This window comes from Aotus nancymaae, unplaced genomic scaffold (assembly GCF_030222135.1).
Source record: "Aotus nancymaae isolate 86718 unplaced genomic scaffold, 86718_ANA_hifiasm-v0.15.2.pri h1tg000033l, whole genome shotgun sequence".
NCBI lineage: Eukaryota > Metazoa > Chordata > Mammalia > Primates > Aotidae > Aotus > Aotus nancymaae.
This window is the reverse complement of record NW_026988447.1, coordinates 46,972,890-46,991,110: the sequence shown is the minus strand read 5'-3', so window position 1 is coordinate 46,991,110 and position 18,221 is coordinate 46,972,890. Positions and strand designations below refer to the sequence as shown.

The following is an 18,221-nucleotide window of genomic DNA, read 5'->3' as shown; positions in this document are numbered from 1 at the left end:
TTTACAAAAGAAAATTTGAAGCTTAGATTCAGTAATGTGACCAAACAATTGAGCTGAGATTTGATTGTAGTTCCATCTACCTAGCAAAGCCTCAACTCTCTTTAACCATTGCATTCTAATTCAATTCATGTAATTCATATGAGAAGAATTTGCAATACAGTATCATTTACCCTTACCTTAGAAGGTAACTATTACATAAAGGTAATCATTATTTTAAACTAGTATACAGCAAGGTGTGGCGTGGTGGCACATATCTGTAATCATAGCTACTGAGGAGGCTGAGGCAGTAGGATCACTTGAGGCCAAGAGTTTGAAGCCAGCCTAGGCAACATAGCAAGACCCCCACCATAGCAAAATAAAATAATTAGCATACTATACTGCTACATATCAAAATTGAAATATTTCTACCTCAGGTAATCATTATTTTAAACTAGTATACAGCAGGGTGTGGCATGGTGGCACATGTCTGTAATCATAGCTACTGAGGAGGCTGAGGCAGCAGGATCACTTGAGGCCAGGAGTTTGAAGCCAGCCTAGGCAACATAGCAAGACCCCTACCATAACAAAATAAAATAATTAGCATACTATACTGCTACATATCAAAACTTAAATATTCTACCTCTATTGCCTTTAAAGTTCGGAATGTTGGCGGGGAGATGTTTTAGGGTATTGTTTAACTGTTAACACTTTCCTCAAGTTCTACATTTTGTCACAAATAAATATAATTTTAGTGTTGTCAATTGAAGTGAGTTTTTAAAATTACATTTCTAATTATTAGAAATGGGATTCTGGTAAACACTCACATATTCTGACATAAAGATTTTGGATTTGGAGAGAGTTGAAAATGTTAATGGTTGCAAATATCTTTCAATTTTTGTGGTTTTGTTATAAAAATAATATAAACTGTATTTGGGGAAAATCAATATGTTTTTTTCTTCAACATGTTTATTTTCTCTTAGTTTCACATATTTGCATAGGGTGTTCTAGCTTTGTTTTTATTTTCATATTCCAGATCACATATACGTGAAACCAATGGAAAGTTATTTCCTTCATCCAGTCTACAAATACCCAAGGACCATAATACAAGAGAACATATCCACCAGTCAGAAGAACAGAAACTTGAAAAACCAAATGAATGCAAATTTTCTGAGTGGCTTAATATTGAAAATTCTGAGAGAACAGGTTTGCCTTTTTGTGCTGATGATAACTCTGCTTCTAGGAAGAGAGTGAACAGAAATGAACCATCTTTATTATGGTCTTCACACCTAAGAACTGTTGGGTTAAAGCCAGACACTGCTTCTCTCATCCAGCAGCAAAATATGGATCAATGTTACTCTGAGGACTCTCTATCCACAGAATGTATAAGTCAGTCAGCCTGCAGATCTGATGGGTGTCAGATGCCAAAACTTTTTTGCCAGAATCCACCACCCCCTTTGCCACCAAAGAAACATGCTATAACCAGTGTGCCACAGTCAGAGAAAAGTGAATCTACACCTGATGTCAAACTTACAGAGGTGTTTAAAGCTACTTCTCATTTTCCGAAGCACAGTTTAAGTACAGCTTCAGAACCAAGTTTAGAATTGAGTAAACATATGAACGATGAAAGACATGAAGAAACATTTCAAGTGAGAGAACGTGTTGGCAACACACCAAACTGCCCGTCCAACTCCTCAGCTAATGATTTTCAGGCAAACTCAGGTGCCGTTGTTGATGCCTTTTGCCAACCAGAACTAGACTCTATTTCTACCTGTTCAAATGAGACAGTTTCATTAACTACCTATTTTTCAGTTGATAGCTGCATGACAGATACATATAGATTGAAATACCATCAGAGGCCCAAGCTCTCTTTTCCAGAAAGCAGTGGCTTTTGTAATAATTCACTATCTTAGAGTGTAAAAGGGCTAGGACCTGTGTTACATAATGGTCTTGGTTCAAGCTGTCCTTCTGAACAAAGATGCAAATCTAGAATACATTCTAATAGGTAATTGGTAAAATTGACACCAACTTTTACTTCTCAGAGGCCATTTAAATATAATAGGAACCTACTGACCAAACCTAGTGATACATAAAATTAAAGCCCGTGGTATTTTCAAAGTTGTTAATCACTATACATGTACATGTGTGTGTGTTTGTGTATGTGTATACACATATATAATTTTATGATCAATTTATTAGATATTTTAGACATTGCCTTTGAATAGTCTTGGCATGCCGTGAAAAACAGAAAATTAGGGAGATGTAATAATTCATTTTCCATATTTGAATAAAAATTAAATTTGTCCCTCTATTTTGTGACCAGTAGACCTGCAAGTATTAAACTAACCAGTATTCACGTGTGGAGATTATAAACTATGCTAATTGAGAAGTACCAGGTGATACATAGCTTGGTACTTTTTTGTCAAAGAATTATTTGCTTTATGAAGCACTTTCTAATGGGTAACCAGAAAAGGGCTTCACCCATTTGCTTTTGACTTCTATGATAGTCTACTGCATATGATCCCTTTAAGTGTCTTTAAAAAAATGACTTATGAATTTAATAGCATTTGGAAAAAAATGCCTTAATGATTAACAATTTGTAAATCTTCAGGATCAGATGGAATTTTGCTCCTAGAACTTTTGTCTTCAGAGTATCTAGTTAAGACAAATTAGGCCTTTGACTATTACAGGTATTCATAAATATTACTTTAGCCATTTAAGTTAAAATACTTAAACTTTAGTATATTTATTTATCTCATTACTTTTTTACTAATTTTATATGAAATGTGAAAGGTCTTTATTTTGGTTTGGTTTACTTTGGGCTGCTAACCACCAGTGTTAGGAATTAATGTAGGGCCTCCTCTTACTGGGAATGTCATAGTAACTGCCTACATTGTCTTTGCTATAATATTACCTGCTTATAGGTTGTCAACCCATTTTATTTGAATTTGAAAATCTATCAGGGTTTCCAGATTAAATTTCTGCCTTTCACATATAGAGTTTAATTTTAATGAATATTTAATTAGAGTAGCCTTCTCTTTTGTTCTACTCTGAACAAATAGTAATTTTACCCCAAGTACTTTTCATGAAGAGGGCTTTGAAAATTAAAGGAATTTTTATTATAATGGTAACTTATGAGTAAAAGTAAGTTACTTTGCCTTATTTCATTAGTTAATTTATTTTGTACTATGCTGGTAAACTAATTGAGGTTTAGAATAGTTTTATGTTCACTCCAGATAACTGAGAAGCAGAACTAGTTTTCTTTACATTCCTAAATGGATAAACCTCGTAATTCAATAAACTAGTAAATTTAGCAACTTGACTGATTCCATAAATCTTGTTAAAACATTCTAAAATTCTGTAAATAATGTGAATACTGTTAAACAGAAAATAATTGCTTATAAAAGTCCAACTTCACCCAGTTACCAAGTCTTGGGCAAATTTTATCTTCGACCTATAGTTTTTACTAGCCTTTTCTAACCATAATAGTGAGTGATAATTACTTTATAGTCTCGTTAGAAATACTTGAATGCCAAATTTTATCTTTTAAGAAAGCTTATTTTTAACATCATTTTTTAGTATGGAGAGTTTGTAAATAATGTAAAGTTTGTAAACTTGTATTTGATATACCAATGTTTTTAATTACTGCTTTTATAACATTGTGAAATACTAGAAACATGGGCTTCAAGTTTTTTAATAGCTTTCAGAGAGTTTGTGTATTTTTTTTCTCTTTGGTTAAGATGTGAGTTGGCTATGTATTATTGGAAACATTTAAACTAATTTTTGTATTTAACAGCAGTTTCAGAGATTTGTCTTTTCAACTTAGTTGAGTTGTAGACATCAAATAGAAATGTTGTTTTGCCTCTTTTAAATACTGTCCCGTTGAAACCTCCTGAATCATGTAATGTACTGCTACACAAACTAGAAACTGACCATTTAGTTTTATGTTGAGTCAACACTCCAAATACAGATGTGTGTGTGTGTGTGTGTGTGTGTGTGTATATATACACTAACATTTTATTACATGTAAAATTTTTACATCTAGGGTGCCTATTTATTTTTACAGATGTTTTCATCTGGTTATAAGCTTATTATAACTTTGTAAATAATTCAGCCAACAATTATGTTTAAAATACTTTCCTTCAGAATGTTATATTTTCATGTGAAATCAGTTTCTTCTAATTCAAAAAAAATTTAAGATAAACTGATTTTTAAGTTTATATGATTGGACTTCTCTTTGCATTCATGAACTGTGTGTCACCCTCCCCCAATGTGGATTATTATGGGACTTGTTAAGTCAAGGGTACTTGGGATTTCTCTGATCATAAAACATATCTATCACAGGAGGTCCTAAGAGTTAAACTCCAGCAAGGTCTAAAGCACAGCTCCTTAGAAAAGGAGTTGGCAAATTTTCTATAAGGATAGAAAATAATTTAGGCCTTGTGGACCATAATATTTCTGTTAACAACTACTCGACTCTGTAGTGTGAAAGCAGCCATAAACAATATGTAAATGAATGGGCATGGATGTTTTCCAGTAAAACTTTTGTCAACATTGAAATCCAGATTGCATATATCTTTCATGTCCTGAACGTCTTTTTTTCCCCCAATCAATTTAAAATGTAAAAACTATTCTTAGCTCACAGACTGAAGTCTTCAAATGTACTCCCATGCTACTTAAGGACTGAGTATACGCAGCTCTTTACATCCTAAAACATTCAAGTTAAGCCCCCTAAAAACTATCCCTTGCAACTGCTAATAAGCCAATTCATTTCAAAAGGAACTACTGAAATAATCATTTCATTTTATATAAAATTGTGTGAAATTTACAGAAGAATTTATCAGAGTAGTCACACCGATTTTCTTTTGATGTCTTTTTTTTTGTCTTATCTTAGCAAGTTTGCAACTTTTCTTGGTGTCTCATTTATCCACTTGTTAAAAGCCTTCAAAGTGTGGGCAACGTAAGCAGTCACTACTTGAAATGGCACAGTTTAACGGTAGGTACAATTTCTTACCATCTGTAGAAAAGATTCAACCTTCATACTGCCATCATTTTAAAAATACCATTTACAGTCATGTCACATTACTAAGTCAGGGTTCTCCATAGAAAAAGAACCAACAGGATATATATAGACATATAGAAAGAAATTTATTTTGAGGGATTGGCTCATGTGATTATAGAGGCTGAGAAGTCCCACAGTCTGCTGTCTGCAAACAGTAGGCCCAGGAAAGCTAACAGTGTAGTTCTAACCCAAACTCAAAGGTCTGAGAACCAGGGGCCCTGGTTTGTGTCTGAGAGCCAGAGAATCAGGAGAACCAATGTCCAAGGATAGAACATGGATGTCCCAGTTCAAGCAGAGAGAAGAGAGAATTGCCCTTCCTCTGCCTTTTTATTCCAGCCAGGACCTGAAGGGATTGGATGACACCGACCCACAGTGGAGTGGGTGGCTCTTTTTTATTCAGTCTACTGATTCAAATGCTAATCTCTTCTAGAAACACCCTCATGGACAAACCCAGAAATCTGAGCATCTCCTAGGATAATCAAGATGACATATAAAATTAACCTTCACACCAAGATCTCTCCATCTTCACTATACCAGAAATTTTCAGAATATCTGATAGTTGTGGTAGTTGGCTGATTTTAGGCTCAAAAAGATAATATGAATTATGATCAGAAGTCTGTGTGTGACCTAACAGTAAACTATGTGAGAAACACACACATACACACACACACAAACATGTTAATCACCTCACAATCTCACCACCAGTTGTTTGTTACAATAAAACCAGCTATATAAGTAAACATTTATTAGACAAAACTATTAGCAAGCAGTGCAGAAACAGTTCATACAATTGATTTGGTACTCAGTGAAAAATCCCAGTTCTGTGTTCCTATAGCTGTTTAAACCATATCTTCCATAAATGGTTCTCTTTAGGTTGATGCAACAAAACCCTGAAGGCGTAACTGCTAACTTTATAGTCAGCATCAGGCAATTAAAAATCTCCAAAATCAATTCCAGACTTTTCTGAAAGGTAGGAAGATACACAGAGAATTTACCAGATCTTATACCCTGTTTAAAAGGGAGGGAAATATCCCCAAAATATTTAAGACAGTTTGCATATACTGAATGCAAGTAATTTCAACAAGAGCCCACTTCTACCATTCCTCATGTAAAGCCTTTAGGGGTAACAGAAATATTTTCTTTTTGAGACAGGGTCTCACTCTGTTGCCCAGACTTGAGTGCAGGGCCCCATCTTGGCTCACTGCAACCTCCACCTCCCACCTTCAAGAAATTCTCGTGCCTCACCCTCCCGAGTAGTTGGGGCTACAGGTGTGCGCCAACAGGCCCGGCTAATTTTTTTGTATTTTTTAGTAGAAACAGGGTTTCACCAGGTTGGCCAGGCTGGTCTCAAACTCTTGACCTCAAGTGGTCAACTGCCCTTGGCCTCCCAAAGTGCTGGGATTATAGGTGTGAGCCACTGCACCCAGCCAACATTTTCTATTAGTTACTACAGCTTAGAGTAGCTGCTATGGGATTGTGGCCTTTTTGATTAAATACCAGCTGATCAACCCTTGAATGTAAATTCTTGTTTTATAACATTTAGATTTAAATAACAATAATGTAAGCTCCATGAAGTCAAGAATCCCTTTTTGTTTTGTTCACTGCTGTGTCTATTTAGTTCCTGGCTAAAATATTTGTTTAATGAATAAATATGCTGACTTTGCTGAAATATTTAAGCAAGTCACAGACATTATAAAAATAAATGTTTTGGCCACAAGCATACTTAATGCAACACTAATAAAAAACAGGTTTGAAACACATAATCCTTAATTCTAGGAGGCTCAAGAGTTTAAAAGGAAAAAAGGGGGAGATACCCAGGTAAAGGGCATGTGTGCTAGCTTTCCAATACTTTCATATTACCTATTTTTTCTGACTGTATCAACCTGTTGCCCATAACCTACCTTTTCAAAACAGAGTCCAACGAAACCTAAAAATTTAAACTGGAACTTAGAGCCAGTAAATACACCGGGGGCCTACATTTTCCGTTTATCTTATTTTAATACAGCCTCTGTGCAATCTAAGAATACTTTGTTCCCTCTCTCAAAATCTTTCCCTGCTTTTGAATAATTTACTTTTGAATTCATATAAACCTTCGCTTATGAGTCGCCATATTACTTGCATCATATTAAATCCTGAACAACTCTTAAAACATTAAAAGAAAGACATTACTATATTTCTTAATGAATACACAAAACCTTTAAGTACAAATGTTTTTCTATTCAGCCCCTGTAAAGCCATCGGATGTTTGAAAAGTTTTTAAACATGAACCAAAGGGTTTAATTTTAACAACTTAGTGAGGAATGGGTGAAATCCTACCAATTTAATAGAGTTCTGCAAATTAGTAACAAAGTGTAAAATGAAAGGAAGGGTCCCTTGGAGATTTGAAATTCTTCTGTTGAGAGTCCCGTCTTCTTTATTCAAGACGTTTGTAGCCATTTCAGAATTCACTCAAGAACGAACTTCTTAATATAGGTATCACCAAATGAGTCTGTAAAAAGCAAGTATTTGTCAGCAATATTTGCTTTATCTTCCCAGTTTAACACTTTATGCCTACTTCAGAAAATTTTGTTTTCATCACTTGTCTATTCCTAAATGATTTACATATTGATTTAAAAAAAGCCTGGAACATTTCAGGTAAGGCCTCCATTTTCTATCCAGAGCTGAAAACTCAGGTCATAAACACACACACACACACACCACCACCACCACCACCACCACCACCACCACCACCACAGTATTTGAGATCAGTCTCCACCAAAATAGGGAGGGAGAGTGAAACTCCCTTTACAAATGGTTTGACAGAGAATTTTATAAAAATCCCTATCCCTTTAGCCATCCTCCCCATTCATCCCTCTGCACCTCCTGCCCCCTGCCCCCCACTTTGTTGGAGACAGGGTTTTCCTTTTCACCCAGACTGGAGCATAGTGGCGCATTCACAGCTCACTGACACCTCGACCTCCCCAACTCAAGCAATCCTCCTGTTTCAGCCTCCCAAGTAGCTGGGACTATAGGCGTGAGCCATTGTGCTTCGCCCTGTCTTCTCTTACTACACCAAGTAATCATACAATGAGGCCTAAGACACCCAAATCTTTGTGAAAATACAGGGATGGGGGATGGGGGTTGGGCAGAAGTGACTGCCTATCAAGTGAGAATTTCAGAAGTAACTCATGGTGACTAATGAGTTAACTTACAGTGAGTGAACAATCAATTCCAAAGTCCAATAGAGCTGTCTAGATGGGCTACACTGCTTTTCTCCCATGGGCGCCCTCTTTCATCTCACTGCTTCTCCTTATCACCATCTCCATTTGGTATCTCCTTCCTCTGCCCTATTCTCTAAGTTCCTTTCCTTTACCCTCTGCCAGAATTGTCTTTTCAGAGTGAGTAGCAACGAAAATGGAGAGCATGGGTTTTACAAGTGAACTCCACAGAATTTTGTGACTTGGTGTTTTAGGATATGTGGATGTGTGTAATAAAAAGGCAAAAGCGTCTCGGGTTTCTGGGAGGTAACGTTGGATAAAGTTGGCCTTTACTGAAATGAGAACACTGAAAGGCAAGTAAATTTGGGTAAGAAGCTGTTAAGAGTTCAGTTTTGGACATGTTAAGTTTGAGACAGCTGCGTGGTCTGCTCATGGTCAAACAGCTGTATAGTAACAATAGCTTTCGTTGAGTAGTTACAACTGCCAGGCAACACGCAAATCACTACGATCTCAGTCTTCGCTACACCCCTATGACCTGGTGACTACCGGCCCCAAATGACTGATGAAAAAATAAAGCTCCAAAAAGCGAAATAACTTCTCCGGTTGCTTCATGGTGCTGCAGGAACTCAAGCCTATCTGGTTCCATTCCAAATCATGAGAAAATATGACGCCAAGTTTTCTCCACACTTCTTTGGAGACTCCCATGGACGTGCCAAGGAAGGACATTTCACTTCTAGTCCTCCTCCCCCACCCACCCGACTGAGCCACTCACCAGCTGTGTGATCTTGGACGTATACAAACCCTCTGGAATTCAGTTTCCTCCCCGCCCAAAATAGGGCAAGGGATCTCTAAGCTCCTTACCACTCCAATTCTGCATTCAAGATACTCACCATGGCAAAAAATACACGAAGAGAAATACCACCGCATCGAAAAGGATGAAGAGCCAGAGGTCCAACCAGTAGGAGTATTTAGGAAGCCCGTTTGCCCCGGACTGAGGCTGCACATCAAGGTTCTGCCTCCCTGCCTCGCTCTGGCCTCGCCGCTCCCGGGGACCGTCTCGACCATCACCACCCGGTGCGTCCACCTCCATCTCGCTCCTGCAGCTTCGTAACAACCCTAGAACCTGAAAATGCCTCGGTTCCAGGACTTAGGTGTTCGCCGCACCGGAAACTAAGAGGAGTCCCACCGCCCGCGCAGTCCGCCGCGCCCCAGCTTCCGGAATGCCTTCTGAGCCTACCCATCCCAGCGCGCAGGCGTCAGGCTCGGCTTTCCGCAGTCTACGTGACGACCGGCCTGAAGTGCGGCCTCAGCCCGGACGCTATATTGATGGGCCCGCCCACTTCTACCTCGCGGCGTCCCAGGCTGAAAGCTGGTTATTCAGGTTTTGCTGGAAGAAATACACTCTCCTCCCACTGAAAGGCCCGTTCCTGTCAAGTGATGGACTCCCCTCTGGAACTGCCCAAGGAATCCTTATGCTAACGTGTTAGGAAGGCCCCCTCTGGAGGATTTTGTACCGTGTCTAGCATTTTACACTTAATATGTGAAACAGCACTAATGAAGTGGACGTCCTACTCACGGGCTTGAGTTTCTAAACGGGCCAGAGAGCAGCATGTGAGCATTTTGCAAGTACTTAATGGGAGTGAGTTTAAGAATAACCCGGCGGCGCCGCCTGTAATTCCAGCACTTTGGAAACGGAGGCGGGCAGATCACCTGAGGCCAGGAGTTCGAGACTAGCCTGGCCAACATGCTGAAACCCTGTCTCTACTAGGAAAAAAAAAAAAAAAGGGCGTGGTGGCGGGCGCCTGTAATCCCAGCTACTCGGAAGGCTGAGGCCGGAGAATCGCTTGAACGCAGGACTTGGAGGCTGCAGTGAGCCGAGACCGCACTACTGCACTCTAGTCTGCGCCACAGAGGAGAATCAAAAGTTATTTCAGTTTGAGTGTGAGCCTCAGCAAGCATATAATGCTCGCAGGAAGAAAATGACCCATATTGCCTGGATTTTACCTGGTGGGTCCAGTTTCTTGTCACAATATGAATCCTGAATTTTTCATAAAATATGCTCACCCAGACATACAAGTGGTTCTCTTGGTGCATACGAAATGAAGATAAGACTCTGTAATTGTATTTTTACAGAAAGTCATTAAATCGTCACAAAACCTCTTTGAAGCGGGTAGTACTCCATTTTATAGAATTAGAAAATGAGACACAAAAGGAGTGAATTGTCTAAGGTTACTCAAAAAATTATAAAGCCTAAAGTTAACTCCAAATCCAGCATTCTTAAAGCTGGTCCATAGCTTCCTAACCCTGCTCCATTTTGCCACCAAATCAATTGCCACGATTTAGCGACAAAGATAGTATATAACCTTTAAAGAAAAATGCCACCATCTGTTTCTTCAAAGAAAAATGCTTTGTAGATTCTGGGATGAGAGGGCCGTTACTTGAGAATTAATTAGATTATGTGCTGTGATTCAGATTGTCTGATGGTAGTAGACAAGAAGACCCTGGGCTTAAATGCCATTGAATCTTTATAAAAATTAGGAAAAGGCAAGTCAACAGTTGCTCCTACCAGAGATGGAAGCCTTCTTCTTGCTGACAAGGTAAGATGAATTACTCCTAGTTATTGAAGTAGGATTGATAAAAATTTTTTGTAATTATTAATATTGAAGAAGCATGACATAAACTGAACAGGTCTTGAAATGGTTTTTTAAACTTGTCTTTGGCACAGAATCACATGCTTATCATGAGGAGATGTTGATAGTATGGTCTGATCTTGAGTCAGGAGTGACTGTCAGACTTGGAAGAGTAATTAATGCAAATAAGGTGGGATTATTTAAACCAAATTCAGTTGAAAGATTCTATTTCCGACTTTACCCCACTGATTGTTGATTATTCCACATTACAGAAATGAGTTTAGAGTGTGTTGTAGCTGGTCCCGAACTACTGACCTCAGGTGAGCCTTCTGCCTCAACTTCCTAAAGTGCTGGGATTATAGGCATGAGCCACCTTGCTCAGTTGGCATTTGCCATTTTCAAAACAATTTAAATTTTAAAAAGTACTGTACTGAAATCCAGGTTCACCGTCAGTCATACAATACCTCTGCACTTGTCCAGTCACCTTGAACTTTTCTACTTCACATGTTCAAGTGAAAACTATGTACCAGGGACTACAGATTGAATCATTGGAATGCAACCATGATCCAACACATCCATAATTCTGTCAGCACAATTAATCTGATTGGGTTGGGGCAGAGAAGGCAGTATATGAAAATGCTATAACAATCAGGCCAAAGATAGCTAAGTGTTTTTAAGAAGATGTTACAGATCTTCTGAACTTCAAGTGCAGTAAGTTCTCAACAGGTACATGATTAATTTGGCTTTAACCCAAGGGATAATGCAAGTTTTTTATGCAGCTCTCAAGCCAGTATGTCCATGTAATAAAGCATCCTCATGAACATCCTAGGAATTAAACTAATTTTATAGAATAACTAATCCAACAGTGGAGAATTTGGTTATTGTAATTTTCATCTGGAAATATATGTATCTTATTCTTTCTCATCTTAACTTCATCTTTTCCTCTATTTCAAATTGGGTACTTGTCCAAACAATAGCCCTGTTGATTGGTACCACAGGTTATTTCTCCAACTTCTGGGTCATTTTATTCATTTTGTTGTTACTGTTCTCTTCCTTTTTTTTGAGATGGAGGCTCACTCTGTTGTTGCCCAGGCTGGAATGCAGTGGTGCAATCTCGGCTCACTGCAACCTCTTTTTTCTTTTTTTTTTTGAGATGGAGTCTTGCTCTGTCCCCCAGGCTGAAGTGCAATGGCATTATTTTGGCTCACTGCAAACTTCCCCGTCAGTTCAAGCGATTTTCCCTGCCTCAGCCTCCTGAGTAGATGGGATTACAGATGTCCACCACCACACCTGGCTAATTTATGTATTTTTAGTAGAGGCAAAGTTTTGCCATGTTGGGCAGGCTGGTCTCGAACTCCTGATCTCAGGTGATCTGCCTGCCTCCGTCTCCTAAAGTGCTGGTATTACAGGCTGAGCCACCGTGCCTGGCCTGTTCTCTTCTATTCTTACTCCTTTGTATACCTTTGGTAGTTTTCTTTGTTTGAGAGTTGTACTATCTGCTGGGCACTGTTGTTCATGCCTGTAATCCCAACTTTGGGAGGCCAAGGTGGCTAGATTGCTTGTGTCGAGGTATTCGAGACAAGCCTGAGCAACATGGCAAAATCCCATCTCTACAAAAAGTACAAAAGTTAGCTGGGTGTGGTGGCACACCCCTGTAGTCCCAGCTACTTGGGAGGCCGAAGTAGAAGGATCGCTAGAGGTCAAGGCTGCAGTGAACTACAATTGTACCACTGCACTTCAGCCTGAGCTACAGCAAGATCCTGTTCCCTCCCTGCTCTAACAAAGAAAGAATTGTACTATCATTATAACTATGTTGCAGCTTCTCTTTTATCTTCATCTTGGTCTTTAGCTGTTTCCACCTTTATACCCACTATTAATCTGGCACCACTCTACTCAGCCAACCTGGCGCCCAGCAAACATTCTTTGCTCCAGTCAGAGTGCTTTCTTCTGTCTTCCTCATGGAAACTGTTCTCTTGGCCTCTGGGCTTTGGTGCATGTTGTTCCTGTTGAACTGGAATGCTTTCTCACCGCTCTAAATCCTACTCATCCTTTGGGGCCCAATTTAAGTGCCAACTTCATAAAGTTTCCTTCACTACAATTCACATTAATCTCTCCATTCTTGCTATTTCTAACATACCAATTGTGAAAACTTCACATGTAACTTGTCCCTAACTTCTTTCTATGTTATGTTTTCTTCATGGGAGGAGGGTTATTTTCTCAAGATCAAGGCAGTGAGTGAAGTATTCGTTTCCATAGTTTTTTGCCTTCCTCTGGAACCTATTATTTCCCTCTACATTCTGTAATGGCCTCCTATTAATGGGGCTATGTATTAGACTGGTCATCTTTCAAAATTTCCCTATGTCTGACTCAGAAAATACTGAAATTTTCTTGATATTGTCTGGCATATTGGCTTGCTTTCTAGCAATTTTATGTAAACTTTCTCCCCTTTTAGAGTATTAAGTTTTCATTTGTTTTTAGACAGGGTATTGGTCTATCACCCAGGCTTGAGTGCAGTGGTGCTATCAGAGTTCATGGCAGCCTTGAACCCCTGGGCTCAAGCAATCCTCCAACCTCAGCTTTCTCAGTAGGTAGGACTGTAGGCACACACCACCATGCGAGACTTGTTTTTTATTAATGTTTATTTTTGTAGAAATGGGGTTTCACTATATTGCCCAGGCTTTCTCAAAATCCCAGCCTCAAGTGATCCTCCTGTGTCAGCCTCTCAAACTGCTGGGATTACAGGCATGAGCCACTGAGCCTGGCAAATATTACGTGTTCTTTAAAGGAGAGACAGTATTTTTGCCATCTTTGCAATCCCCACAGCCCTTCAAACAGTGTCTTCAACATGGAAGAAATTAAATATTTATTCAACAATATTTTGTTATATTCTGCAACCACTAACACAATCCAGGTAAAAAAAAAATACTTGTTAAATTCTGTGTTTTAGAACATAATAGTGTATAATAGCAGTTGAGCTATACTGTCAGCAGGGATACTTTCTGAGAATTTTCGAAGTACTAGTAATGGATATGTGCCAATCCTTTCCCCCTTTATGGATTTTCCTTCTTTAATTTCAGTAAATACTTTTTAATACCTGCTGTGTGTCAGACGTTGTCCAAGGAGCCATAAGAGATACAGAATGCAATTTCAACCAATTCATTAAAAGTACTGACTGAGGATATATAACAGAGCAATGAAGTTTTCAAACGGTATTACAGAGCCTGGGGTTCTGCATAATGATTTGGTATTTGGAAGGCTAAGCAGAACTGGCTGTGAACATACTAGTCACAGAAAATTAAAGCTGTTTTTGCTATTTACTTATACATGTACAAACAGACTTCAACCATAAAAACTTAGTTTTGTTTATATTTTAGAGTTTCATACAAGATTTTATTTCAAAACAAAGCATCCTTCTGCTTTTAAAAGTTTAAAAACAACTTCAGTAGAGCAGAGCTTAACTAGTAGGCACAAAAGACTAAGATTTTGAAGCCTACAACTTTTAAATTTTATTAGGCTGATCATCAGCAATCAACCTGTTATTTGTTTTATAGGAAGGTGTTAGAGGGGCAGTCATTGAGGATGGAGATTGAAAGGTTAGTCAATACATGACATGTTTTTACCTCATAAAATTATACCTTTCTAAGCATAAAAAACCTGTGCTTGGAATTAAAACCTATGCTTGGAATTAAAAAGTTGTTAATTTAGAATAAATAAATGGATGCTAAGGTGATCATTGCTATATATAAAATATTGACCAGAATTAGACTTATAAGTGTGACAAATGTAACCATGTTAATAGCAGTTATCCTTGGAGATGGGATCACAGATAGTTTCATTCTTTGTGCTTTTCCATATTTTTCAAATTTTCTCAATGAAAATGCATTTTATTAACTAGAAGTTGGAAAGTTTGTTGAAAAAAAGTAAATTAGAAAATAAGCAAGAGATAGTCTAGTCCAAAATCATTATTTAACTATTTCTGACATCAGATCACAGGCAGTAGGCACATAAGTATCAAGGGGCTTTAATGATTTGTGATGGTGCTTTTTAAACTAAATTTCCTAGAATGCTGTGATTCCTCAGGGATTACTCAAGAACCAACATGGAATGGAAGAGATAGATGCAGGGAATGTGGCTTAAGGCCTCTACTGAGGAAGCTCAGCATTCTTGTTCATACCTATAAATATACCTGTTGGAGAACAGATTGACTGGTTTGTTTTTGTTTTTGTTTTTGTTTTTCCTGTTCTGGTGAAAGCTAGTGTCAAAAAGTCACCTTTGATGACCCATGTTCAAAATGGTGGAATAGCAACTCCAAGTTCCTGTCCCTGTACAGCAGCATTGAAAAACAAGGAAAAGTCTGAAATAACTTTGTCAGAATGCTAGAAAACAGTCAGAAGTTTACAGCAACCAAGAAAATGCTGAATCAAAATATATGAAGCAGATATTGACAGGATTGAAGGAGGAATAGACAGTTCTACAGAAATTTTTGGAAACTTTAATACTTCACTTTTAATAATGGGTGGAACATTTAGACAGAAGACCAATAAGAAAATAGAGGGCTTGAACAACACTATAAACCAGCTGTACCTAGCAGACACATGTGGAACTCCACCCAACAGCAGCAAAATACCCAGTCTTATCAAGTATACATGAAACATTCTCCAGGATATATGATATATTAAGGCATAAAATAAATTTTAATAAGGTTTTAAAAATTAAAGTCAGCAATGTCTCTGATAACAATGAAATGATGTTAGAGGTTAATAACAGAAGGAAAACCGGAAAATTCACAAATATGTGGAAACTTAACACATTCTTAACCAGTAGTTCAAAAAGGGTATCACAAAGGAAATTAGAAAATACTTGAGAGACAAATGAAAAAGAAAATACAACATATGAAAACTTATAGATTGTAGTGAAGACAATGTATAAATATAAATGCCTACATTAAAAAAGAAAGATGTCAAATCAACCTAACTTTACACCATAAGGAAATAGAAAATGGAGAGCAAATAAACTCAAAGCTATCAGAAGACAGGAAACAATAAAGATTAGAGCAGAGATAGATGAAATAGTGAATAGAAAATCCATAAAGGGAATCAGTGAAACCAAAAGTTGGTTATTTGAAAAGGTCAACACAATTGGCAAACCTTTAGTTAGCTACACACAAAAAAAGTGAGAAGACACAAATAACTAAATCATAAATGAAAGTGTAGATATTACCACCAAACTTACAGAAATAAAAAGAATTATAAGGAGATACTACAATAATTGTATGTCAACAAATTAGATAACTTAGATGAATAGAAAAGCTGAACAGATCTGTAACAAGTAAGGAGATTAAATCAGTAATCAAAACATTCCAACAAAGAAAAGTCCAGGATTAGATCACTTCTCTGGTGAATTCTATCAAACATTTAAAAAAGAATTCATACTATTTTTTTCAAACTCTCCCCAAAAAAAATAGAACTGAGGGAACACTCTCTAACTCATTCTATGAAGCCAGTACACTGATACCAAGGCAGACAATGACAAAAGAAAAGAAAATTACAGGTATTTGCACACCCATGTTTACAGCAGCACTATTCACAATAGCCAAGAGGTGGAAGCAACCCAAATGTCCATCAACAGGTGAAAGGATTAAAAAAATGTATTATGTACATAAAATGGAATATCATTCAGCCTTAAGAGAAAGGAAATCCTGTCAAATGCTACAACATGGATGAGCCTTGAGGTCATTATGCTAAGTGAAATAAGCCAGTGACAGACAAATACTATATGATTCCACTTACATGAGGTATCTTAAGTAGTCAAATTCCAAGAAGCAGAAAGTCGAGTGGAGGTTACCAGGGGCTGGGGGACAGAGGGAAAAGGCGAATTGTTTAATAGGCATAGAGTTATAGTTTTGCAAGATGAAAACGTTTTGGAGATCTGTTTCACAACTTTGTGAATATGTTTGACACTACTAAACCATACTTTTGAAAATGATTAATATGGTAAGTTTTATGTTATATGCCTTTACTGCAATAAATAATGCAGACCAGTATCCCTTATGAATATAGATACGAAAATTCTCAAAAAGAGCTGGGCACCATGGCTCATGCCTGAAATCCCAGCACTATGGGAGGCCGAGGTAGGTGGCTCATGAAGTCAGGAGTTCAAGACCAGCCTGGCCAACATGTGAAACCCCATCTCTACTAAAAGTACAAAAATTAGCCAGGCACGGTGGCAGGTGCCTGTAATCCCAGCTACTGGGGAGGCTAAGACAGGAAAGTTGACTGAACCCAGGTGGCAAAGGTTGCAGTGAGCCATTGCACTCCAGCCTTGGCGACAGAGTGAGACTTGTCTCAAAAAAAAAAAAATTCTCAAAAATACTAGCAAACCCAAACTAACAGATTTTATTTTATTTTGTTATTTTTTATAGAGACAGGGTTTCACCCTGTTAGCCAGGATGATCTTGGACTCCTGACCTAGTGATCTGCCTGCTTTGGCCTCCTAAAGTGCTGGGATTAAAAGCCTGAGCCACTGTGCCTGGTTACCAACTGCATTTGAAAAGGATCATACACTGTTACTACATGAGGTTTAGCCCAGGAATGCAAGGGTAGCTCAACATAAGAAAGTCAATTAGTATAATATGCCACATTAGTAAAACAAAGGGAAAAAAGACAATCATTTCATTTCAATTGAGCATAATAAGCATTTGGTGAAATCTAATACCCTTTCCTAATAAAAACACTCAGAAAACTGAGAATAGATGGGAACTTCCTCAACTTGATAAGGGATATAATGAAAAACCCACAGCTAATATCAAGCAACAACAACAAAAGAGATAAATTGGACTTCATCAAAATTAAAAACTTTTGGGCATCAAGAACATTATAAAGAAAGTAAGAAGACAGTTTACAGAATAGGAGAAAATTTTTGTAAGTGATATATCTGATAAAGATTTAATATACAGAATATGTAAAGAACTTCTACAACTCCACAACAAAAAGACAACTCAGTTAAAAAGGGACTCATAAAGGACTTGAACAGTCATTTCTCCAAAGAAGATACACAAATAGCCAACATGCAGTTGAAAATATGCTCTACACCATTAGTCATTAGGGAAATGCAAATCAAAATCACAATGAGATACCACTTCACATCTTCTAGGATGGCAATAATAATATAATAATAATAATACAGAAAATAACAAGTGTTGGCAGGGATGTGGGATAACTTAAATCCTTTAACGTTGCTGGTGGGAATGTAAAATGATGCAGCCATTATGGAAAGTAATTTAGAGGCTCCTCAGAAAGTTAAAGAAGAACCATATGACCTAGTAATTCTGCTTCTAGGTATGTAACCCAAATAATT

The 18,221-nt window shown here is 37.8% G+C and overlaps 2 protein-coding genes and 1 long non-coding RNA gene across 4 annotated transcripts in view; 2 read left to right on the top strand and 1 right to left on the bottom strand.

The window, feature by feature from the left end:
* Positions 1–4,196, top strand: part of USP53 (ubiquitin specific peptidase 53) — a 70,291-nt gene extending 66,095 nt beyond the window's left edge. For both annotated transcript variants that reach the window (XM_012472989.2, XM_064383915.1), the window contains one exon: positions 1,013–4,196. In XM_012472989.2, the coding sequence (XP_012328412.2) occupies positions 1,013–1,889 (877 nt within the window). In that variant the 3' untranslated portion in view covers positions 1,890–4,196. The remainder of the gene's footprint in view (positions 1–1,012) is intronic.
* A 1,572-nt stretch (positions 4,197–5,768) lies between these two features.
* CUNH4orf3 (chromosome unknown C4orf3 homolog) lies at positions 5,769–9,476 on the bottom strand. Its single transcript, XM_012472992.3, has 2 exons — positions 9,126–9,476; positions 5,769–7,526 (listed from the first exon to the last, which is right to left on the bottom strand). Coding segments are annotated over exons 1-2 (201 nt in total). The 5' UTR covers positions 9,326–9,476; the 3' UTR covers positions 5,769–7,525.
* A 100-nt stretch (positions 9,477–9,576) lies between these two features.
* LOC135277796 (uncharacterized) overlaps positions 9,577–18,221 on the top strand; it is a 77,166-nt gene continuing 68,521 nt past the window's right edge. The window contains exon 1 of the long non-coding RNA XR_010345393.1: positions 9,577–10,832. This is a non-coding gene — a long non-coding RNA (uncharacterized LOC135277796). The remainder of the gene's footprint in view (positions 10,833–18,221) is intronic.